At 33.9% G+C, this 27678-nt stretch overlaps 1 protein-coding gene across 1 annotated transcript in view; it reads right to left on the bottom strand.

Annotated features, from left to right (window-relative positions):
- Positions 1 to 1547: 1547 nt before the first annotated feature.
- The window catches only part of LOC135208536 (mucin-2-like), a 151072-nt gene continuing 124941 nt past the window's right edge, over positions 1548 to 27678 (bottom strand). Inside the window, exons 7-10 of the mRNA XM_064240831.1 lie at positions 11036 to 11139; positions 9195 to 9372; positions 3320 to 3420; positions 1548 to 3020 (exon numbers count right to left, since the gene is read on the bottom strand). Of these exons, the coding sequence (XP_064096901.1) occupies positions 2835 to 3020; positions 3320 to 3420; positions 9195 to 9372; positions 11036 to 11139 (569 nt within the window). The 3' untranslated portion in view covers positions 1548 to 2834. The remainder of the gene's footprint in view (positions 3021 to 3319; positions 3421 to 9194; positions 9373 to 11035; positions 11140 to 27678) is intronic.

Below are 27678 nucleotides of genomic sequence, written 5' to 3'. Positions count from 1 at the left end.
TATATATATATATATATATATATATATATAAACAAAATATATATATATATATATATATATAATAATATATATATTCTATGTAGTCTGTGTTTGAATATATGTATGTATACATGTGTTAGAATAGAAACAAAACTTAAGGTTGTATGTATTTTTTTTTGCTATTTTTAAAAATAGCGATCTGATTATGATAAGAACTAATTCACTTTTTCAGATCATGTTGAAATTTTAGCTTCTTACACATTTATATACGCTCAGTCACATATCTTAGACTTATTTATACACACATTCTTACATTTGGATTCCTTTCCAAATAGCGTAAATATATATATATATAACGTATATATATATATATATATATATATATATATATATATATATATATATATATATATATATATTTTTCTGTTCGAAATTTTATTCACACTATATATATATATATATATATATATATATATATATATATATATATATATATATATATATATATATATATATATATATAATATATATATATATATATATATATATGAAGAGGGGTAACCACATAAAGATATGCCGTTATTCATAAATACGAGTTCAAATATAAATTGTCTATACATATATGAATTATGACAACATACTATTCACTTCGACATTAACACATGCTGAAGTGTCATGACCATCGAGGAAGACAGGAGAGGATGAAGTATCAACAATGCTTATGAAAACGTGTAAAAGACATAATCGGTTTCCGTCATAGAAAATGGGGTTTATTTTCCCAGCTGTACAAAACGTTCATATCTTCATTAAAGAGAAAAGGAAAAAAAAAAAAAGAGTGGTTATATATAAAAATCATCCCGAAGACTTGGCGCTTCCAAGAGATGATTGTTTACAACTAATTTGTGCACATTGACCAATAACATCGAAGCTTTTATAGGATCGCTCGTCACACGAAATGATATATATAAGCTTGAATTGTCTTTGAATTTTCTACTTTTGATGTAACATTAACAGTCAAAGGAAGTCTCAAAACATGCAATTTTAGTTTTTCAACACGTAAATGTTTTATTTTCATAATGTTAGATGTTTTCCCCACTTTTAAGATGTTCGAGATGGTCTTCCCACTGTTGAATAGAAATATTTTTCCACAGTAGGAAGTAAGGTTAAAGTATTCATCACGCTATCAGGCAGGTTTGAAATATATTTTATTCATCACTGTCAAATAGTAATGAAATACTTTCTTCTCCGTGAAGTACTGTTGGAACATTTTTTCCATTTTTAGGGAAGCAAGACATATTTTTCCACAGACAGAGAGGCTACAAACATTTCAGTAATGTCAAGTAAGGGAGAAATATTTTTCCTTAGTCAAAGAGACTATAAATATATCAGTGCTGTCAAAGTAGAAATATTTTTCCACTATCAAGATGATAAAAATGTGTGTTATACTGTCGAGAAGGGTAGAAATATATATATTATTATATTATTATATATAATATATAATAATAATATAATATATGTATATATAATATATATATTTATATAATATATATATATATATATATATATATATATATATATATATATATATATATATATTGCTGTCAAGTGTTATATACTGCTTCGTAGGGATTAGTATTTTTCTGTCTTTTAAGTAGGGCTGAAATTTGTCATAACTTTCAAGTAGGGTTAAAAAATTTCTTCTGACTTTTAAGTAGGGTTAAAGTGTTTTTACCACAATCAAGTACGGTTAACATCTTATCACAATGTAAAGCAGGGTTAAAATATTTTCTCCCACTCTCAAATAGGAATGAAATCTTTTCTCCCACTGTATAATAGGAATGAAATATTTTCTTAGTGTCAAGCAGGGTCTAAATATTTTCCTTACCGTCATGCAAGGTCTAATTATTTTCCCACTGTCAAGTAAGGTCTAAATATATTCCAATGGTCAAGTCTGAATATTTTCCCACTGTCAAGTAAGGTCTAAATATTTTCCCACTGTCAAGTAAGGTCTAAATATTTTCCCACTGTCAAGTAAGGTCTAAATATTTTCCCACTGTCAAGTAAGGTCTAAATATATTCCCACGGCCAAGTAAGGTCTAAATATTTTCCCACCGTCGTCTAAGTATTTTCCCACTTTCAAGTAAGGTCTAAATATTTTCCCACTGCCATGTAAGGTCTAAATATTTTCCAGCTGTCAAGTAAGGTCTAAATATTTTCCCACTATCAAGTAAGGTCTAAATATTTTCCCACTGTCAAGTTAGGTCTAAATATTTTCCCACGGTTAAGTAAGGTCTAAATATATTCCCACAGTCAAGTAAGGTCTAAATATTTTCCCACTGTCAAGTGAGGTCTAAATATATTCCCACTGTCAAGTAAGGTCAAAATATGTTCCCATTGTCAAGTAAGGTCTAAATATTTTCCCACTGTCAAGTAAGGTCTAAATATATTCCCACGGTCAAGTAAGGTCTAAATATTTTCCCACGGTCAAGCACGGTCTAAATATATTCCCACGGTCAAGTAAGGTCTAAATATTTTCCCACGGTCAAGTAAGGTCTAAATATATTCTCACGGTCAAGTAAGGTCTAAATATTTTCCCACGGTCAAGTAAGGTCTAAATAATTTCCCCAGTGGGAGAGCAGAAATACTTTCCCAGCGTCGAGTAGGGTTGGAATATTCTTTTAACACTGTTAGGTAGGGTTGACGAGAGATTGTTTGGAACACTCAAAAAAACATCTTCTGGACGAAAACGAGTGACAGGTTCACACAAACACTATCAACATTGTCATCATGTTTAGCGGGTATTTGTCCACACTCTTTTCTGCGCCCTTCGTTATTCCCCCGAGCCCCCTCGTGTCTCATAACACGTGGAGGTTCTCGCACGACTTCGTCTTTCGGTCCTTGTTCAGCAACTTGTTGAGGATGCCCTTCACGCGGAAGCTGTTCTTGTGCTTCAGCTTGACGTTGGTCGGGGAGCCCTCCTGCTTCGGGGTCGTCGACGAGCCCGAGTTTTCTCCCGCTAGAGCCCGCTGTTTGAGTCGTATCTGAGGGGGTAGAAATAATTACCTGAAGCGATTCTGTATCATTTTGGCGTGGTTCGTTAAAGGAGTATTGGAAACAATCTTCTTAATTCGTAGGCGCATGCGTGTGACTATACATAGTACATATATATACACACAATTCGCATCTGGTAGGCCCGAGAACAGTCACGCCTATGTGAAGAAGAGGGCTATCTCATGTTGAGAAATATTGCACGGCAAACATTTAAACATATTGCAAATAAAAAGCGTTGCCAACTATTTATTTCCAGCCACTCCATCATCACCACGAACATTAGACTTACTTGTGTCAAAATGCCAACTAGGAGCTCGTCAACGTTATGGTCGAACCCCGCGCTCACTTCGATGAATTTACACTCGTACGTCATCGCGAGCGTCCTGCCCTCTGTCGGAAGAAATGAAAGTCGTATATTACACCGTCAGGAGTGAGTGAGTGATAGCTTGACGTCTTCGGCTTCAACCAGCTCTTCTGGAGTGTGAAATGAACCACGTTAATTTTACATCATCAGATGCCGCAGCAACATCATTTCACGTTTTGGGTTCGAGAGAGAGAGAGCGAATGATATGTGAGGAAGCATGCTCATGTGGGTGGAGCAGCTATATATTAAAGTTGCCCTTTAGTCTCATGAGCTATAACTAGCTGCCCCAGAATTCAAAAGGGTTTGGTTATTTTTTTTTATTTTTTTTAATGAAAAATTCGTATCACGTGAATATTTTTCAATTAATCCAGCAATAAGTCAGCGGAAAGAGAACGGAAGCGAAATGGAATTTGATACACTGTTAGTACCCGATGTTTTTATCCATACAAAAGTACAGGTATACATTTTCATATGGATTTCAATACTGTTCAAATGTTATATCAAAGATAAGGTGGTACTCGCCACATTGTCAGTACTCATTTGAATCAATACAATTTCAGTTTTCTACTATTTTCATCCCTACACTAGATATCATACTAGATAATTTCTAGGGCAATATTCCTAACCTAAATTAATCTAAATTATACACAAACTCTGTCCCGTGAGAGTAATCCTCTTATTCATAAACCAGCAACAAAAATAACATATCTGTTTGAAATTTACGTTAATGAAGCCATCTTAATGAAAATTAGTTAAATCTCTCAATAATTTTTCTTTTAAAGAGCAACCAGACTCTGACAATGCAGCAGTATATTTATAGACGAACTAGTTTCTAAAAGTGAAAGTTTTTAAAACAGGGCGATAGACTAATATCGAGATATTTTGCATCTTTTATTTAACGGTTACATATTTTAAAAATCAAAGGTTATGAAAGCGATAGCATTACATGTAGCTTTATATATAGCATGTTATATTATATCTCTCTATTAAATATTATTTCTTCCAACTACTGGCCTGCCACACGATTCGCGGAGATATCAAACAATTTGGTCGGAATTTGATCTGGAATCCAATTTGGACGACCCAGATGAAAGGAATCTTCAGCCTCTCCCGTTGCCAAGATACGGTATTCCATGCTAATAATCAAAATGTCCGTTATTACTAAACAAGAGATAAGAAGCTTCCGTCAATCAATGGGTGCTTAGAAATGGATGAGAACATAAGACTAGCGTCAGTGAAACGGCGCAACTTTGTGCGGAGAATTTAAATATCTCACCGAAGCCTCTCCCATCCCATGACCGGTATTTTCCCCCTCCAATGCTTACAGCCCAGGTATTTATTGATATATATATATATATATATATATATATATATATATATATATATATATATATATGTATGTATATATATATATATATATATACACCTCTATATATATATATATATATATATATATATATATATATATATATATATATATATATATATATATATATATATACACTATGAGTGGGCATCTGAATAACTCAATCTTCGTTCTCCGATGCAGATTTCTCTAGATACATTCTATCTCTGAAATCTAAATGCAGTTGGAATATCTTCCTTTGCGGTATGTTGTCTTCCCAGTAGTCGAATCCCTGAGGGGCTAAAACAACACGAGAAGTTGCACTGAATGCAACCAGAGAGGCTGGCTGACATATTGGAAGGTGCCTAGGATCACACCATCATCGAGAGAGAGAGAGAGAGAGAGAGAGAGAGAGAGATGAGAGAGAGAGAGATCAAAGATATCAGCTCACGTAATTAGTTTTTCCTCCGTCGCGAGCTCTACAACTCCAACTAATTGTTTCGCAAACGGATACATCGTTCAATGGATAATATCATATTATATAAATATATATATATATATATATATATATATATATAGATATATATATATATATATATAATAATTATATATATATTATATATATATATATATATATAATGTTAAATAACACGCACGCGCGCGCAAACAACACACACACATCTACATATATCATAATATATATATATATATATATATATATATATAAAGGTATATATATGTATATATATAATTATAAAATGTGTGTGAGTGTAGTGTAGTGTACTTATAAAGTTTTGTGCTTAGAAAATGAGAATATGAAGTGAATGAAGGACGGAATGGCTAGTTTATACCGATGGCACTAACAGTGATTTGTGATACTTACAGGAAGTTGGAGAAACTAGTGAAAGCTTCTGAAAGTCTCTGCAAACGAATTAAATTGAAAATTTATACAGACACCGGTGGTGGGGGTGGCCTTAAAAAGAAACCTGGAAGAATGAAAGTAGATATTAACATGGAAGGTGGCAGAATGCAAGTGATGAATTTATATGGGTATTTTGGAACGAATGTAGCAATGGGAGATGGTAAGATCAGAAATGTGAGTCACAGAGTAGGTGAGATAAGAAAGCAAGGTTATCATATATGAAGAAATTGTTGAACCATCTGTTCTTTTTGAGGATGAAATGTAGAGGTTGAAAGTAAAGGAGATAGAAGGTATGAATACATACATATAATATTATACATAAGTATATATATATATATATATATATATATAATATATATATATATATTAGATAGATAGATAGAGAGAGGAGAGAGAGAGAGAGAGAGAGAGAGAGAGAGAGAGAGAGAGAGAATCGTGCCACTGGTCCAATGCCTCACCAGTATCCGCCGGCGGGGACTGACTGTGTTATCTGCAGAGCCATCCAAACACGTCTCCTCAAAAAACAACAAAACGGAAAATGTGGACAGATAGGAAATTGCGAAAATGCAGCCATAAAACTAAATTCGCCCTGGGCGACATGGCCGTTACATTGAATGTTTTGACTTGAAAACTTCTCAAAAATTCAGTTACACACTCATCGGCAACAGATGGTCAATCCTTCTGCAAATTTCCGTTTTCTGTAACTGGCTGTAAACGTTTGATGTATCGCTTGTCTGACTTTGAGAAAAATGATTAAGGAAAAGGACGATAAGTTTATTTCAACGCATGAGAAGCGGCGTAGAAAAATAATAATTATGGATTCTAAGTATGGTGCGCAAACAAAATACCGATGGACATAATGTCGACGGACATAAAGTCGACGGATATAATGTTGATGGACAAAATGTCGACGGACAAAATGTCAACCTTTCTTCAGGTAGGACAAAATGTCGATAATAATAATAATAATAATAATAATAATAATAATAATAATAATAATAATAATAATAATAATAATTCAGTTTTTGTTTACATATTCCAGTACCGGTAGTTGTCTTGTTTCGTTTTACAAACCATTTAATGCCTAACAAATGTATTCTCAACGAAGAATGATAGTGAGGACATGAGCATTTACTCAACGTCTAACAATCTAAGATTGTTAGAAACCTATTCAAGGTGGCTTTGCAATGGGACATTTGATTCTCCCCCTGTTGGGAAGCAGTTGTATACTATTCATGCCCTTGTGACCAATAACGAAACACTTCCAATGGTGTATTGCCTTACAATAAAAAAGGATGAGCAAACTTACGAGTTTGTTTTTAATTTTTTGAGAGACCGCAATTTGAACCCAACCTCTATCAGTGTTGATTTCGAAAAAGCCGCTATTAACAGTATAAGGAAGATATTTCCAGATACTATCGTTTATGGATGTTTTTTCCATTTCGGTCAATGTCTGTGGTGCAAAATCCAGTCATTGGGTTTACAATCCTGGTATACTGAAACCAGTAATACATTCATCATAAAGCAGTTTCAAGCATTGTCATTTGTTCCTTCTGAATGCGTTTTTTTTTTTTTTTTTTTTTTGAGCTTCTTGGTTCCTGAAATGAAGAAATAGAACGTGCTCTCGACGAATTTCTGGCGTATTTTGAAGTGACCTGGTTAGGTGTAGTTCAACGTGGACGACGACGTAAACCCTGCTATGATATCCAGCTATGGTCAGTTCATAGCCGTGTTGCAGATGACTTGCCACGCACGAATAATGCGCTTGAAGGATGGCATAATGCTTTCAATAGAAGAATGGTGATTAAGCATGCATCTTTAGAAAAACTGGTTAGCAAACTGTAAAAAGAACAAGCAAATACAGAAATCTTGTTAGCACAACTATAGTGCGTTTACTTTTCTAAGATCGCTGTGGTGTGGCTTGTACAGATATCATACGTTGCCAATTTTCATGTTATGGTAACCATATTAGCTTCATGGAGTCTATTGAAATAGTTTTCATTTCTTGAAATGGGGTTCTTTGTTTGCATCAGATATTTTGAATATATCTTATTTCGTATATTCTTCGCTAAACCTCGGTTTCATTAATGAAAATGAAGATGTGGCATATTTTTTCCACGGCGATGCCAGATCTGAGTTTAGGGGACCTATGAATTTTAAGAGGATTTAAAAGGTCATGGTCAATATCATTATAGGATACTCACTCTCGATTACCCACTGTGAAAAGTATGGACATCCCAGCCCAAGTGACTCCCGTAAACGTCTTCACCCACCATCTGAGGCCAAGGAAATAGTCTATAATTTCGGGAAATACTTCATTTTATAAAAACATCATGAAGTTCCTGTAACTGATGTTCCGAAGGCTATCCAGAGAACATCTGAAGCAACAAAAGTTCAGAAATGACTATTCGTAGACTTAACAAGGAAGCAAGAGAGGCGGGAAATATAGTGGAATCTCTTGTTTCAAAAAAGAAAAAGGGAAAGTGAGTCTGTGACTGACGTGGATGATTTTGATGAAAATTTTTCTAAGGGCATAATAGATCGATTGACTTACGAATTTATGTCTCATGTCCAAACACCAGAGCCAACATGCCATTCAGCATATCTATAATTATAGAAAGAGAAAGAAGGAATAGCTAAATAGAATCGGGATTGAAAAAAAAAAAGTTAACAGGGAAGACGCATACCCTTTCCCTCGACTTCCAAGGTCTAAAGCGAATCCTTCTAAGAAGGATTATATCTGCGGGAAGCATTTAATGGGACTTTCATACCCGTAGATATGACAACTCTGCCTTTCCTACCTGGCCCCACCCTAGCTATCTTAGAAAAGTAAACGCAGTATAAGCAATGGGAGAGGAATTGGAGGGTAGAATCTAAAATATGTTAGAATCAACGAAAGACTGAAGAACCTGGTCACAAACTTTAATGCAGATCATGGGATCCAGTTTTGAAGAGCAGTAGCTCATAATTTGTAACACTTTTTAGAATTATGTTGTTTTTGATGGATAAATATTGTATTCATTATATCTTTTGTAACACTTTTTAATTGATTATATTGCTTTTAATAAATTTGTAGCTCTACAATTGAGCCAATTTGTGATTCATTAAAATGCGATTGACTGTCAAGTTTGTTTATTTCGGAACTATCATTTTGACCTGTATTATTATGAATGAATGAAAGAGTAAGAAGAATAAATAACTAAATAAAAGTCGTCGTCGAAATTTTGTCCTACTTGAACAAATGTCGGCATTTTGTCCGTCGACATTTTGTCCATCGACATTATATCCGTCGACATTATGTCCGTCGACATCATGTCCATCGGTATTTTGTCCTACAACCCTAAGTATTGTCTAATTTTTTATGAAAGAATGACTTAAGATAGCCTGCTTATTTCGATCTCTTCAAAGCATTGCTCCGATTATGATCTAGTCCAGAATTATCAATAGTAGGTAATATCAAGGAACCTTAGGCTTCAAGTTAGTGAAGCAACTCAGTCAGCGAACACCGCCCCCAACCCCCTTTCGAGACTTACCAGTTGTCGAAACCACTCTCGTTCTCTCTAGATCAGTCTTATTGGCTACGAGAATCACGGCCCTCTGGGTGACGTGGCCTAGGGACCAGACCCGACCCAGCGTCGTGGAGGCATCCTTGAAACTGTCTCTGTCGCTTATGCTGTAGACGATGACCCATCCGTCAGCGTGTCCTTCGCGCTGCAGGCAGAAAGAGAAATAAGGAATTGTATTTTTTTTTTGGTATGTGAAAAACTGGAATTATGCATTTGTATGCAATAAAAAATTGTAGTGAAAATTTTGTGCTTTAGGTTTCAAAAGGCGACGGACAGCGTTTATGTGTATGTGTGTGTATATGTCTTATGTACACAATGTACACACACACACACACACACACACACACACACACACACACACACATATATATATATATATATATATATATATATATATATATATATATATTAATCTTCGTACGTTTTACTGGAAATCTTCCATACCTCACTACAAAGCAGGTTCATTATCTCTAAGATTCAATTCAGCTAGATCAATCAAAAGTAGACAAAGGAGGTGAATGGCTTCTACTCAGAGTTATTGTCTGCACAACCCCTTTCACCGTACAATACTGGGAATATGTAATAATGGAAATATCCAATCTTGAAAAGATATAAAAAGCTATGGACCTCGTATTAAGATATCTGTTGTTATTGAAAGTGGAGAGAATATATATATATATATATATATATATAGTATATATATATATATATATATATATATGTATGTATGTATGTATATATATATATATATATCTATATGTATATATATACTATATATGTATATATATATACATATATGTATATATATATATATATATGTATATACTATATATATATATATATATATATATATATACACACACACAGATATACATACATACATATATATATATATATATATATATATGTATGTATCTGTGTGTATATATATATATATATATATATATATATATACTATATATATATATATGTATATATATATATACTATATATGTATATATATATACATATATGTATATATTATGTATATACTATATATATATATATATATATATACACACAGATATACATACATATATATATATATATATATATATATATATATGTATATCTGTGTGTATATATATATATATATATATATATATATATATATATATATATATATATATATATATATATATATATATGTATGTATATCTGTGTGTGTATATTTATATATATATATATATATATATATATATCTATATATATTATATATATATATATATATATATATATATATATATATATATATATATATATATATATATATACATTATATATACTATATAATGATTTTCCTGTTTCTTAGAATCTTTATTTTCGCAAAATACGAAGAAGGAACGATCAAAGAGGGCAAAGTTGAAATGGAATATGAGAAAATATGAGACAGGGAAAAACGTAGAGGGGAAACACTTGCAGGAAACTGACGAAAACACACAGACAAAGGTAAAATAACGGTGAACGTAGGAAGCTGAAGGGAAAGGAATCCATGATGAAATGGAACAAAAGAGAGAAAACACAGAAACAAAAGAAAATAAAAGCTGAACAAAACGGACAGGAGAGAGAGAGAGAGAGAGGACCGAAGGAGAGAGAGAGGAGAGAGACGAGAGAGAGAGGAAGAGAGAGAGAGAGAGAGAGAAGAGGAGAGAGAGAAATTGAAACGGTAAAGAATGAAATTCCTCATCCCTCATCCTTTATCCATTCTGCCAGCGTCCTAATGGAATGTATATATCGGCACCCTCGGCGGGCGTTGGTATTCTACTTACGGCAATGGCTTGCGTGATGTCCTGAAGGCGTATGAAGATGAGTTCGGCCTCTTCGCCCTCGAGAATGACGGAGACGCTCCTCTCCTGACCCGATTCGTCGTTACCTGAATAAATAAATCGCAAGTTAATTGTTATCTTTCTTTATTTTTATTGTTTTTTAACTAATTTTTTTATCATCCTTCTTTATTATTTATCTATTATTATTATTATTATTATTATTATTATTATTATTATTATTATTATTATTATTATTATTATTAGTGACACACGAAGGAAAAATATTTCAAGTAAGCAATGCTTTTATTTTTACTTTATGTATTATTGTTCTAAGGAATGTAAAAATAAATAAGTAAATATATATATATATATATATATATATATAATATATATATATATATATATATCATTCGAGCTACAAATGTCCTTTAATATCTAATTTGCTCTACCTCGGAAGTGATATATTTTCATATATGTACGGAAGGGGAAAATTTTAGCTTTGATAATAAATTTCGTCCCCTCCCCCATTGGATTCGAACAACTGTCCAACAGAACAGGAACGAAATCAGGACCGACAGTGACGTTAGCGATTCGGCTAACAAGTGAGGATATAAGTTTATATCGATTCTGACCTTACAATCACCTCGAACTCGTTTTTTCGTAATTAGAATCGATACGAAACTCCCTCTACCATGTTAGCCAATTTGAACGTTTGACGCACGTAGCCATATTATGAATAATTATCACATCACCGTGATTCATATAAATAATTCGAGCTACAAATGTCCTTTAATATCTAATTCGCTCTACCTCGGAATTAATATATTTTCATATATGTACCGATCCCATGAGGGAACGAAATTATTATCAACTAAAAATTCCCCTTCGGTACATATATGAAAAATATTATCAATTCCGAGGTAGAGCGAATTAGATATTAAAGGACATTTGTAGCTCGAATGATTTATATGAATCACGGTGATGTGATATTATCATATATATATATATATATATATATATTATATATATTATATATTATTATTTATAGGTATATATATATATAAACTTAATATATTATTAATTATATATATAGATATATATAATATATATACACACTTATGAAGTTAGAAATTAAGGAGTACCTTGATCATCTTCTTGCAGACAGACAGACAGACAAAGACTCATTGTTGACAAACGAAAAACGATAACTATAAATAATATTCATACACAGTTTCATCTTGGAACCGTCCAAGGAAATAGATATATATACCCCGAAAACAAAAGGGTTCTCGACCATTAGAGATCATAAACCAAAATGGAAAACAACGGTGATTGCATACAAACATCTCTCTCACTCTCTCTTTCTCTCTCTCTCTCTCTCTCCCCGTAAATTTTAGAAAGTCTCTTGATTGAATTACGAGTACCTGAATTCAACAACCAATTACCCTTTGTGTACCCTCATGCAGCTTACGTCAGCTATATTCAGGTCCTCTTTTGAACTATTTTCGTTTTTGTAGGTAGATATGGCTGGTAGGTTGGATTCATATATTTATTATATTTAAGGATATATATATATATATATATATATATATATATATATATATATATATATATGTGTGTGTGTGTGTGTGTGTGTGTGTGTGTGTCTGTGTGTGTATGTATGTATAAATATATATATATATATATATATATATATACATATATATGTATAATTATCATTACCTAAGTCTGACAACCTGGACGCGAGTTCGAATCTCAGCTGGCCAACAGACCAATTTCATTTCTTTCTGTTTTTTTTTTTTTTTTTTTTTTTTTAGGATCTAGGGCTTGGTAGTGACAAGCGTTTCCAAACTGTGAAGAAATCAAGAGGCTGTTGTTATTAAAAATTCTATACGTACCTGGCAAAATAGTGAGCAGTAGATTGATATATATATATATATATATATATATATATATATATACATATATATATATATATTATATATATATATGAGTCATACCACATTACCATGATATATATACATACATCGAGCTACAAATGTCCTTTAATATCTAATTCGCTCTACCTCGGAATTAATATATTTTCATATATGCTTAACCGAAGGAGAATTTTTTATGCGTTAAGAGATTGTCGGCTCCCGGGCGCGAACCCTCGAAACCAAACAAATCCAGGACGTCAGTGAAGTTTAACGCACCCACAACCGCAAGAGCTATAAGTTTATGCTGCCTCTCACCTCCAAATACCTGTCGTGCTCAGGTATTCGTTGTTTGGAGACTGCTTCACTGTTGTCCTGGATTTGTTTGGTTTCGAGTTTCGCGCCCGTGAGCCAACAATTCTCTTATCGCCTAAAAAATTCGCCTTTGGTTAAGCATATATGAAAATATATTAATTCCGAGGTAGAGCGAATTAGATATTAAAGAACATTGTAGCTCAATACTATATATAGATATATATATATATATATATATATATATATACATATACATATATATATATATATATATATATATATATACGTAGTATATATATATATATATATAATATATATATATATAGATTATATAATATATATATATATATATATATATATATATATATATATATATATATATATATATATATATTATATATATAATATATAGATTATATATATATATATATATATAGATATATATATATATATAGATATAGATATAGATATATATACATTATATATATATAGATATATATATATATAGATATATATACATATCTATATATATATATATATATATATATATATATATATAGATATCTATGTATATATATATATATATATATATATATATATATATATATATATATATATATATATATATATATATATATATATATATATATATATATATATATATAGATATATATATATATATATATATATATATATATATATATATATATATTATATCTATATATATATATACATAGATATAAATTATATATATATATATATATATATATATAGATATATATATATATATATATATATATATATATATATATATATATATATATATATATATATCTATATATATATATCTATTTATATATATATATATATATATATATATATATATATATATATATATATATATATATATATATATATATATATATATATATATGTATGTATGTATATGCATATTCATAAGTTAAGCTAAATCTGGGTTCGGTATTGACAACATGGCAGCTCAGATTCTTGCCAGAACAAAATCCTCGTGACTTCTCAAGCCTTCATGTCCCTGAAGCAGCGATTGTCTTTCCATTGCCTCAAAGACATTTAGATAATGTTCCATAAGTTGTAGGAACGAAGGGAGGGACGATACTGTTCTGCGTCAAACTTTGCCCAAGACTTCTAAAAGACAATGTGACCCCGGGGGTCTTGCAAAGTTAGACCATTGCTCAGTGATCTCTGGCAATATGTCGTTCATGTAATTCGACAGAGAGAGAGAGAGAGAGAGAGAGAGAGAGAGAGAGAGAGAGAGAGAGAGAGAGAGAGAGAGAGAGAGAGAGAGAGAGAACTTTCGATGACATCCAAATGAATCTCTTTAGCTCCGTCTCTCGCCATTTTATGTGGCTGGAATGGATTGCTTCTGACGAGGTTAGTTTTGAGCAAAAAGTAACGATTCAGTGTAAGCAATTTATGCAAGATTAGGCATGAACAATTGTCGATCTTTGCACAGTAAATGTACAATGTATCACTTTCGAAAATGTCTTGTTTGCACTGATATCTCGCTTAGCGTTCAGGAATAGACTAATGTTTTCTGATTTTGGAAAAATAATCTATGAGAATCACCCACATCACCAATATCATCATCTCTCTCTCTCTCTCTCTCTCTCTCGGACGTCGATGACCTATGATGTTGTGAGGCCAGTTGGATAAACCGATAAATCAATCAATCTTCTTCCCACTCTCTCTTTCAATAATTCACTAGTAGGGAATAGTTCGTCGGTTTGCCTAGAAAAAATAATTAGGAATAGGTCAGTGTTGTTTTCAGTGTAAAAAAATATACATCGCTTTCTCTTTTCAATCATAAAAGAAGAGGTGCAATATAATTATTATTATTATTATTATTATTATTATTATTATTATTATTATTATTATTATTATTATTATTATTATTATTATTATAACTGGCGTCACAACAAGAAAACTCGTCGAGGCTGAAAATACATTATTTGCTGACAATTAGATCGAAATGTCCCAATTTGACATTGCACTAATGTTTACATCTCACCTTCCAGACTTTAAGGTCTGTTTGTTTTCGCTCGATGATAATATTAGTCCACCAATTAGTTTTGTTACCAAAAGGAGACATTGTTATTTGTCCGCCCATGGCCTTCAAGTTTATTGATATTTTAAGTTATTTTTATTTGATTTTATAACTGAGGTCTAATTTTGTATCGGGACATTGAAAAAACAGTCTTTTTTTATGCTTTTCCATCTGCTCTCACCCAAACATCATAACATTCCACTTTAGGAAAAGGGATATTGTCAGACACCCCAATTATTGAAGGAAACTTCGGAAAACAGTTATTTCAATAAAAATCAAGAATAAATTGTGTAGTTTTATATTTCTAAAACAGAAATGATAACCTGTTTATTCCAGAACTGACATTCGTACCCCCAAGTGAACGAAGCTTCTGGCTCCAACTGAACGTAGCTTCGTACGCCAACTGTTAACTATCATCTCCGAACCCTGACCGAGCGAAGCGTCTAATTGCAGTGCAAAACAAGGAATGGAATCGTTTATCTATCAGAGGTGACTTTGGTATGGAGTAAATTAAATTTATGGCCAAGGTTAGGGCAAAAATGATTGGCCACGTTCTTCTGTTTTTGGACCAAATTAAAGCAAAATCGTAAAGAAAAAGATATTCGCGTTCCGGTTAACCTCACGCAGCAGCTTCCCATGGAAAGTTTGAATTTTCATTTTAATGATTACGGCTGTAAATTTCTCTATACAACCACCGCTTTATATATAACTTGTTGATCTTTTGTGAAGAACATCTTCATAACAAGTTATGATCTTGAAAGAGGAGAGAGAGAGAGAGAGAGAGAGAGAGAGAGAGAGAGAGAGAGAGAGAGACTCAAACGAAATCATAAACCCGTGGAAATAAAAAGAAGCAACCTCGGTAAAATATTCGTCTCGAATAAAACCTGTGCTTGAGAGGACATAAGGCACGGGACCTCTTTGATAAACTGGTAAGGAGAATAAACATGCAACGTTTACCGCGAGAAATGCCTCTCGTCAACTCAAAAGGCTGTCGAAACAGAGCTTCCATAACACAACGCAAACATCTCAGCCTCTGAGTTCGTGCTCCACTCGTCGTCGTGAAGATTCCGCGATTTTTCTTGTCATGTCGAAAGATTCCCTCATCAGCGAAGGCTCAGAAAAGTTGTCTCCAAAGATCAGTTTAAGTGTTTGTCAGCATCTTTCAGTCTTGTGACTAAATTTCCTTTGCGTCTATGTTTTTTTTAGCCTTTTGTTTTGTAATTTAATCATATAAACACCTAAAGCTCGGTGCGGTGGATATATACGAAAACTAGAAAGTCTCTGAATCCAGAACTTGTCAGAATATGAAACTAGAGTTCTACAGACCCTGACTTGGAGATTAGTTTGAATAACACTTCATCTCTGTGTTCGAGACTTCAGTCCAAAACGCATATTCCAAGAAAAAGAGAACATTTTTGAATGTAAATATTCTCATCTCGGTTGGACTGGATGAGTCTAGGGGTCCAAACCAGGCATTCTATTTCCTTTTACACTGTACCACGCTTACAGCATGGGCCTGTGCTGATATAGTACATGGCAGCTAGCAAATACAAAACCTTCTGTTCTTGTTGCATCATGAAAAGCTTCATGGATTGCATGCAATAGTTCTCTTCACATACTGTTGACCACTCTTCCAAAGTAATCTACCTGAAAAGGTACATTACTTTAAAAAATGTTTTGTTTTATCAGTCTTTAGTCTTTACAGATAGTGATTTCCACTGTGAACTGTGAATGTCTATTTGATAGGAAGCAAGACTGATAACATAAGAAGAATCGCCGTGGAGTTAATTGAAACTAACACTCGTCAAAAAAAAAAAAAAAAAAAAAAATCAAGATTTCATGGAATTCAGAGCTCAGGTAATCATGTTGAAATTGGTGGCTTGCTAACCCAGATCTGGTGCTAACAATGACCCCTTCTCGGTCTCCAATCCGTAAGACCCTCCGTCACCTTACACAAATGTCCTGTGCTGAAAATTGTACTTCTGAAACATTCTACTGAAATCTTTTGCAAGGGAATTCCTTTCGTTTCGTAACTCAGCATTTAACGGACCCAAAGGGCAAAGACTCTATAGGTATTGTTCTCTATAAGTACTTTTTTTATAGACTAGTTTCCTATAAGTAAATTCTTTTAAGCGAAGTTCTTTTTCCCTAACGGAAAATAAGTAGAGAGATTGTTTCATGATATTGTGTCTTTAAGGATTTGTCATTCCAAAAGGCAAAAGTTAGTGAATTCCAGCAGGAAAGAGAGAGAGAGAGAGAGAGGGGGAGTGAGATGAAGAGAGAAAGAGAGCACACGAGAGAGAGAGAGAGAGAGAGAGAGAGAGAGGAGAGAGCGTTTCGTAATCATAACTGTATTTAAAGGAGATAATCGGTAGTGCGCAACCATTCTGGACAGGTGCGTGACCTCCCTCGCAGAATGTTGGAACAATAGCATGGAGCCCTGTAATAAAAGTCGACAGACATCTTATTCGAAAAATGTGTTGCTGATGTAATACTACGCAGAGTAATGTAAATCTTCCTTGCTTATAGGTTTTGGGATGTTACCATCAATGATAATTGATCTCATCTCTGCTTTCCGACTTTTCTAAGGCCTGTTGCTTTCAAATGAACACCATGTACGTTGGAAGTTTGAATTTCAAGTCAGTGGCCCCTGTGGGCTTGTTCCATGAGAACAAGACTTATGCCCTGAATAATGATAATAATAATAAATCCTAATTCTATGAGCACTATTTATATATTATAAACACAATCCTCTCTTTTATCCAGGTTTGAGACCGGCACGAGCATATGAACGCTGATGACAGAGTGAACGCAACCTCTCAAGCCATAAGTGACATTAAGTAAGCTTATGAGTCACGGCAAACAAGACAGGAATAGATCATAGGCTTGTTATATACCTCTTCAGTTTATATTTAATTCAGATTACTCCACTATGTTTAAGTCAAAGGTACACAGACGGCTTAACAGTGACGTTCACGGCTTCAGGAAGACATAAACAGCTATACGAGTCCTTTGATATTAACACATACATACACGCACACACAAACTCACACACACACACACATATATTATATATATATGTATATATGTGTGTGTATATGTAATATGTTAATATAAATATATATATATTATATGTCCACACCTACTGCGACTCAAAAGTTAAATATACAACTGTCAACAGTTTCAATAACATTTACCCTTTTGTTCAAAAGTCAAAAGCTCCAGTGAGGAAGGCTGAATATATGATTCTGACGATTTTCGCGTAATTTTGCTGGTTTCAGCAAGATTAAATGCTTTCATTAGTAAGGATAAATTAAAATTCCGGATATAACAGGAGTGATCCCTCCGTTTGGAATTTATTGGAATCGCAGCTTAGTTAGTGAATACTGTTCCTGGTAGCTAACCATGTCTCTGATGGAGCAGAGATACAACAGCTGAGTAAGACCAAGCTGGAGATTTAGATTGTTTTTTGTATTCGTTCATATTTTCCATCACTCATTCACTCATTGTTTAGGATTTCCTTATCGTGATCTGTTCCGTTCACACCAGTTCTCAATACAATATTTTTTGGACAAAGTTGGCAGCCCCATTGGTGATAAGTCCAAGTAATGACCAGACCCGAAGCTGCTTAAAGACTGAGAACAACCTCTTTCTGGGGGAAATTTTGGTTTCAGTTATATTTCGAAAACTGTTATAATAAGGGTTAAAATTACGGTGTACTTTACTGAAACCAGTGAGTCACATTTCCAAGTTCTCAACAGAGCAGGGAAAAGTAGAAGAATCTAGACAGCAAAGTGGAGTGGTAAGAATTAAGTAAGAACGAATAAGAGTAAAACTCAGAGGAACTGAGAAGTGCCGTTACAAAGAACCATTGTTACTGTCAACATTACGCAGCTCAAGGCACGCGGTGACTGGTACCTACTAAGAGAGCCCTCATTCAAGATAGCTAGTCAGCGACAAGTGGTTATCCAATCGATTTAGGTAATTGAATTTATTCTGTACCTTTGATGGTTTGACTCAACATAACTTTTTATCAATCAATTAGTTATTGAATCAAATCAGACCTTCAAAAGAAATGTTATTCACGCTGCGTTTAATACGGAACAAATATCCGGCCTTATTTATTATTGTTCTAACCCAAATTTTACTTCTTATGAAGTAAAGAAGTAAAATTTGGGTTTGGATCCCGAAGGAGACTATAGATTTACCCTTGAAGAATGGAAAGGTGTAAGATTCAGGGAAAAGGGAATTAACGGGAAAATTCCAAAGTTTGGCGAAGTTAGAGATTAAAAGGTTGACTAACCGGAACTATGCCCTTAATGAGAAAACTTGTAACTGGTTTAAAAAAAATATTTATTTTGAACGTTTGTACGAAAACACACAATAGGAGGTTAAATAGTTCCTCTAAAATAAAGGCCATTTCTATTGCATATTTCGAAAAACCTAAACAAATCTCAATACCTTTTCACAAATATTAGATCTTACAAAATGACAAAATTTGGCAACTAACTTCTGCTACCTGGGAAAGACTTTAGATCATTTGGCTCAGAATGACTGTGGATTTTTCTCCATTCGTCTTGACATTCTGAAATAATTATCGCCACTTGCTTTGAAGCTTATTTCAGAATTTGCTCTTTAATGGATGAAATAACTTTTGCTGACTTTTCCGGAAACGGCAGATTACTCTCCGTAACCAATCAATTAAATTTTCATACAGAAAAATCTTCTTCACCGTCCTTTGCTAAGCCTGGCAAATTCACGGCTAAAATTTTAAGCAAATTTGCATCGGCATTGAAAGGGAATACGAGACATTTTGAGTTCTGAAAGGAGCTAAAGGAGGAACAACACTTGAGTTGAAATTAGAGAGCGAGATTTTCGTACCAGTTTCGAAATGATCAAGGAAATTTTACCAATTACTGTTCAAGAGAAGATGTGAATCTTTTGCAACCACTGGGAGTTGAATATGCAGCTTCATATCGTTTCAAGAATTACTATCGGCGAGGAAAAGAGAGAGGTAATTTTAAACACTAATTTCAAATGACTCGAGCTATTTTACAGACCACCATTTCGAGACAGACAGACAGACAGACAGACAGACACACCTTGCTCTGGATACATGAGTTCATATCGTTTTTGTTATCCGGGAAAATATTTTCATACTCCGTCCCTAACTGGTGAAACGAATTCACATCAGCTTTCAAATAAATGAACGGATAAATTGGATGAAAATGGAATGACATGTCCTTACAAATAGGACAAATAAAAGACTATCATTCAATTCTTTCTAAATACAACTATAGTGCTACCGATTGCAAGGGACTTGTTTATAATTAAAAACTACAACATTAATAAAACACATATTATCATGTAAACGTGACCCGTAGATTTCAATAATAAAGCCTCATCAGGAGCTGTAGCAGTATTAGAAGTAGTACAGTAGTACCTAAACCTAATTATCATTAACAAACAGATGATGATAATGGCTACTACAAGAAAAAGTGTTGCTAATATGAAACGGAAAAAATGGATTTTTTTTCGAGGGATATTTTGAATTTTAATTTTCAACTTGAATTTCGTATAATGGGCGAGAATCGTTGATACTGAATTTTTCAAGCAAAGAAAGCATCTTTTGTTTCCATTATATATGAATAAAATGGGGTTATATTTTTTAAAGGATATTAAAACAGTGCAGTTTCCTCTTTTAAAAGTTGTTGAAAGCAGCCGAGTTTGCTCTAAAATGAGAGAAAGCGATTTTCCGTGGAAAGCTGTTTAATTACTCAAATAAAAACAATTCACTAAATGAAAAAGAAAATAATTAAATTCAGATTATATCACAATTGTCAATCAAAGCAATTCACTTTAAGGAAATGTTACAATCACGGATACAAGCAGAAAACGATGATGCTTGCTCTTGTGAATTTACTAACATACAGATTTAGAAATTGTTTTTCAGATTATAACCTGAATAATAATTAATTTTTAGTACAATTTTTATCAAAATCGTGCACAATTATATATCACATCACTACGTAGAAATTTAATGTATTACAGTGAAAAAGCGAAGTAATCGGATATAATAAACACATACACACACACCACACACCACACCCACACACACACACACACCACACACACACACACACACACACACACATATATATATATATATATATATATATATATATATATACATACATATATATATATATATATATATATATATATATATATATACACACACACTCCGTAACGACGTATACACGCTGTTGCATATCATTGGACTACGTGACTGTGCATAATGTTTTTCATTTATGTCCATATTGATGCTTTCCGATAAGCTGTGTATTTATATTATTTACCTACACAAAATTAACCTGTTCCCTCAAAAGCAATGCACGACTTGAACATTGATGAAATATCAATGAGATATCTTTTGATTTACTTAGTAATGAAATCTGCGTAGTAATAATGCATGAGATGTAGTCATTGAATAATGTATCTACCTTCTATAAAAGGTACAGTTCTTATATATATTCCTGAACGATGTAAAAAAATGCATAGCATGGAGTTATTTATGAACTACGTACGTATTTTGATTTATTTCAAAGAACGCGCGAAAATAACCTGTCTTGTAGGGAAGTGAAGAAGTATATTTGAATTCAAGAGAAAATGGCAAAAGGAATTTCTGATGATTAAACCAAAAACACAGATTAATTACTAACAAAATCAATCATAACAGTTCATAGTATCTACAAAATGAAATGATCCATTAGATTTCAGATGGAACAGACCGAAGAAATGAGAGAGAGAGAGAGAGAGAGAGAGAGAGAGAGAGTTCCAAGAATACTTTTAGAGGTAATTTCATGAGACACCACCCGCAGCGATGGTAATGATGTTTCCACTAACAGCGAAAACAAGGCAATTGGTTATATAGTCTTTTTCTCGAAAACTTTGCATAATGCAGACCCTTCAAAGGAGCAATATTGGAATATTGGGAGGAAGAGGAAACGACATAATGAAGAATATTTCCCTGAAGGAAAATGAGGGCAATAAAGATGATAGAAGGGGATAATTTTGCGATAACAAACCACACAGATTCAACGTTTCCTCGATATTCCCTCAATCGCATCATCTCTGTTCAAAATGTCGTCTCCTACGTGTATTTTGTCATTAACGATTTTCCGATATGCTCTCGGTACGTCTGCATGTATCATTTTTCTGAATACATTTCATCATATTTTGATCAGAGTTAGGCAGCGTCTTGTTATTATCATTTCCTGCTATGATTTCCAGGAAAAGGGCAAGACTGGTTCCTGACACATCTATATAGAAAAGTTCCACAGCATTAGCCGCTTGACACATCTATACAACTCATTAATGCTACACAATGTTCCATTAATTACTGAACGAGCCAAAAGACCATGACACCATCTGGCATGATTATAAGATTGTAAATGATAAACTGTCCTAAAAATCAAAATATGTCTGTGTACGAAAAATCTACTACATATATTATTGGAAGGGAGTTCACGTGTATTAAATTGGTTTGTTTCATATTATATCCATCCTAATTTAACGAGATTATAGTAAATAATTTGTGAGATATTTTGCCTGACTGAGACTGACAAGAGGGCAGAATCAGTTAACAAACTGAATCTAGAGAACCTGTGGTATAAAAATGTATATCAGAAAGCTTGCCATGTTTGCAAATGCATGCAAATGCATCATACCTCAGCGACCTGTGTTTGAAACCCTTGTTTTATCCGCTGTCTATCAAGAAACTATTCTAACTGACATGGTCAAGGCTTCCCTTATATATAATTCAAAAGTTTGCACACATAAGCTTGACTGCAGTTGGATTATATCTAGATTTAATTCGTATGAGAATCTGCCTTTGATGGTTAATTTTGCATGAAAAATATACAGCGCCGGGTACAACATGGTTATAAGCATACAGAAAGCCAGTCAAGCATATAACTTTATTAATTTCTCGCTAATTTTGCTGACTGCAGTATTGTATGAGATACTTATAACATCTTCAAAATATATAAAAATACGCATAGTTCATTGTAAGTGTTCTAGTAGGAAATGCCAGCGCTAAAGAAGCGCCACGAATTCATCTATTTTCAAAAGCGAATATATCTCATTCCTTCATCTATAAGGCTGAATCCACCCATTTTCCTCTTGGCGTACTGCTCTATCGTACGCTTTTGAAAGCTCGGTTATCAGTGAATGAAAGGACTGAGTGTTTATGGAATATCGACTTCCTCCTTTCCAAATTTTTCAGTGTTTGCATAATCAGAAGTACGGCACTCGGTGCCATTACCTCCTGTGATAATACACTGAGGAAATAGAGACGCTTCTTAGTAACCAAAGTAGTGGAGAAGCCGAATACTGATCTTAGGGGGAATCTAGATACGAGAACATGTACTTCCTGCTGCAGAAAAGATATAGTTTTTGCATCTACGTACAACTATTCCCATGTACTTGGGCAATTATTTTCTACGTGAAATCCTTGATCCTTCCATATCTAGGGAGTATATTTGGGCCTAAAGAGTTAATTCTGCCGACAGGTATATAGCATAGCTATAAGGATCTCCATTCGATGTACGTTTCGTTAACATTTACATGGGATTATGTAAAATCAAACATTCGTCTTTTATGAGAAAATAATATGGCTACCATACGATCAAATACTCTAAAACGTCAGTACGATAAAGAGACTATGAAACATAATTTTGAATTTGAGTTTTCCCGTTTAGTGGATTATGACTATACCCAAAATCGTACATATAATGAGAGACAGAGAAATTAAAAATGTAACATGATGAATAAGAGTCTAAACAAACAAATAGACAATAATTCCCTCACCTCCGAATATTCTGGAATGACACCATTACGTTCTATGGAGCTACGGAGTTTTATTTATTTATTTTTTAAGGCTTTAATTCCCTTGTATAGGAAAGTCGTTAACTCTCAATTCTGCCTCCTAATGAGTCATAATCGAAAGAACGAGACGGTTCTTTGATGGAAATCAGCGACTCGGCGCGACGAGCATTCGAGGAAAATGAAGAGAGGACTTGATGAACATAAAAAGTAAAAATAATAGTAGCGAAATTAACGATATGGATAATAATAATAATAATAATAATAATAATAATAATAATAATATAATAATAATAATAATAATAATAATAATAATAATAATAATAATAATCATAGAAGCATGAGTCCTAAAATGGAGGAAAAAAATCCACAGTTATGTATATGTACATATGTTTAAAGATAAATCTGTACAGATAGCTTTCTTGAATTTATAAACAGTTATCATTAAATAATAATAATAATAATAATAATAATAATAATAATAATAATAATAATAATAATAATAATAATAATAATAATAATAATGATAATAATAATAATAATAATAATAATACACACCACCAGTATCACAGAAACAAATAACTTGGCATATGCAGGAGCAAGATTAGTAGCAGAACTGATGGGGATTCGAACACCAACACCACCAGCACAACCAACCCAACAGAAACCAAAACAGCAACCTCCTTGGAAAAGGCGCCTGGAAAAGCAAATAATGGTGATGAGATCTGACTTGAGTAAACTGAAAGAGATGGCAGAAAAAAAGGCTAAGAAGCAAGAAAACAAGGGAGGAACTCAACGAGAAATACAAAGTATAAGAGAGGGGACTAAACAACACGATAGAAGATGTAAAACAGAGGCTTAAGGCCAAAGCACATAAGATCCAACGGTACACGAACAGGAATAAGGGATACCAACAGAACAAACTATTCGGAACCAACCAGAAAAAAAGACTATACAGCCAACTAAGAGGGGAGAACACACCAAGAAATTCCTGAAGCCGAACCAAGTAAGAGACTCTGGGAAAACATATGGAGCAATCCGGTATCACACAACAAACATGCAACATGGCTCCAGGAAGTCAAGGAAGAAGAAACAGGGAGAATAAAACAAAGATCACGAAAGACACAGTCAGACACCAAACTAAAGAAAATGCCAAACTGGAAAGCACCAGGTCCCGATGAAGTCCATGGATACTGGCTCAAAAACTTCAAGGCCCTACACCCACGAATAGCAGAACAACTCCAGCATTGTATCTCAAATCACCATTCACCCAAAATGGATGACCACAGGAAGAACATCCTTAGTACAAAAGACAAGAGTAAGGGAAATATAGCCAGTAACTACAGGCCTAACACCTGCCTACCAATAATGTGGAAGTTACTAACAGGTATCATCAGTGAAAGGCTACACAATTACCTAGAGGAGACAAACACCATCCCCCACCAACAGAAAGGCTGCAGGAGGAAGTGTAGGGGCACAAAAGACCAGCTCCTGATAGACAAAATGGTAATGAAAAACAGTAGGAGAAGGAAAACCAACCTAAGCATGGCATGGATAGACTATAAGAAAGCCTTCGACATGATACCACACACATGGCTAATAGAATGCCTGAAAATATATGGGGCAGAGGAAAACACCATCAGCTTCCTCAAAAATACAATGCGCAACGAGAATACAATACTTACAAGCTCTGGAATAAGACTTGCAGAATTTAATATCAGGAGAGGGATCTTCCAGGGCGACTCACTGTCCCCACTACTCTTCGTAGTAGCCATGATTCCCATGACAAAAGTACTACAGAAGATGGATGCAGGGTACCAACTCAAGAAAAGAGGCAACAGAATCAACCATCTGATGTTCATGGACGACATCAAGCTGTATGGTAAGAGCATCAAGGAAATAGATACCCTAATCTAGACTGTAAGGATTGTATCTGGGGACACCAGGATGGAGTTTGGAATAGAAACATGCGCCTTAGTCAACATACAAAAAGGAAAAGTAACGAGAACTGAAGGGATAAAGCTGCCAGATGGGAGCAACATCAAACACATAGATGAGACTGGATACAAATACCTGGGAATAATGGAAGGAGGGGATATAAAACACCAAGAGATGAAGGACACGATCAGGAAAGAATATATGCAGAGACTCAAGACGATACTCAAGTCAAATTTCAATGCCGGACATATGATAAAAAGCCATAAACAACATGGGCAGTGCCAGTAAATAGGATACGCGCAGGAATAGTGGAATGGACGAAGGCAGAACTCCACAGCATAGAATCAGAAACCAGGAAACATATGACAATACACAAAGCACTACACCCAAGAGCAAATACGGACAGACTATACATAACACGAAAAGAAGGAGGGAGAGGACTACTAAGTATAGAGGACTGCGTCAACATCGAGAACAGAGCACTGGGGCAATATCTGAAAACCAGTGAAGGCGAGTGGCTAAAGAGGCCATGGGAAGAAGGACTAATAAAAGTAGACGAAGAACCAGAAATATACAGAGACAGGAGAATGACAAACAGAACAGAGGACTGGCACAACAAACCAATGCACGGACAATACATGAAACAGACTAAAGAACTAGCCAGCGATGACACATGGCAATGGCTACTGAGGGGAAAGCTTAAGAAGGAAACTGAAGGAATGATAACAGCGGCACAAGATCAGGCCCTAAGAACCAGATATGTCCAAAGAACGATAGACGGAAATAACATCTCTCCCATATGAAGGAAGTGCAATACGAAAAATGAAACCATAAACCACATAGCAAGCGAATGCCCGGCAGTACAAAAAGAGGCATGATTCAGTGGCAAAAGCCCTCCACTGGAGCCTGTACAAGAAACATCAGCTACCTTGCAGTAATAAGTGGTACGAGCACCAACCTGAGGGAGTGATAGAAAACAATCAGGCAAAGATCCTCTGGGACTATGGTATCAGAACGGATAGGGTGATACGTGCAAATAGACCAGACGTGACGTTGATTGACAAAATCAAGAAGAAAGTATCACTCATTGATGTTTGCAAATACCATGGGACACCAGAGTTGAAGAGAAAGAGAGAGAAAAAAATGGATAAGTATCAAGATCTGAAAATAGAAATAAGAAGGATATGGGATATGCCAGTGGAAATTGTACCCATAATCATAGGAGCACTAGGCACGATCCAAGATCCCTGAAAAGGAATTTAGGAAAAACTAGAAGCTGAAGTAGCTCCAGGACTCATGCAAAAGAGTGTGATCCTAGAAACGGCGCACATAGTAAGAAAAGTGATGGACTCCTAAGGAGGCAGGATGCAACCCGGAACCCCACACTATAAATACCACCCAGTCGAATAGGAGGACTGGGATAGAGCAAAAAAAAAAAAAAAAAAAAAAAAATTATATAAAATAATAATAATAATATTAATAATCATAATAGTGAAATACGTGACCAA

Source organism: Macrobrachium nipponense, chromosome 35, assembly GCF_015104395.2.
Source record: "Macrobrachium nipponense isolate FS-2020 chromosome 35, ASM1510439v2, whole genome shotgun sequence".
In the NCBI taxonomy this organism is placed as follows: domain Eukaryota; kingdom Metazoa; phylum Arthropoda; class Malacostraca; order Decapoda; family Palaemonidae; genus Macrobrachium; species Macrobrachium nipponense.
Note: the sequence above shows the minus strand (reverse complement) of the source record. Positions and strands in the feature narration are given on the sequence as shown.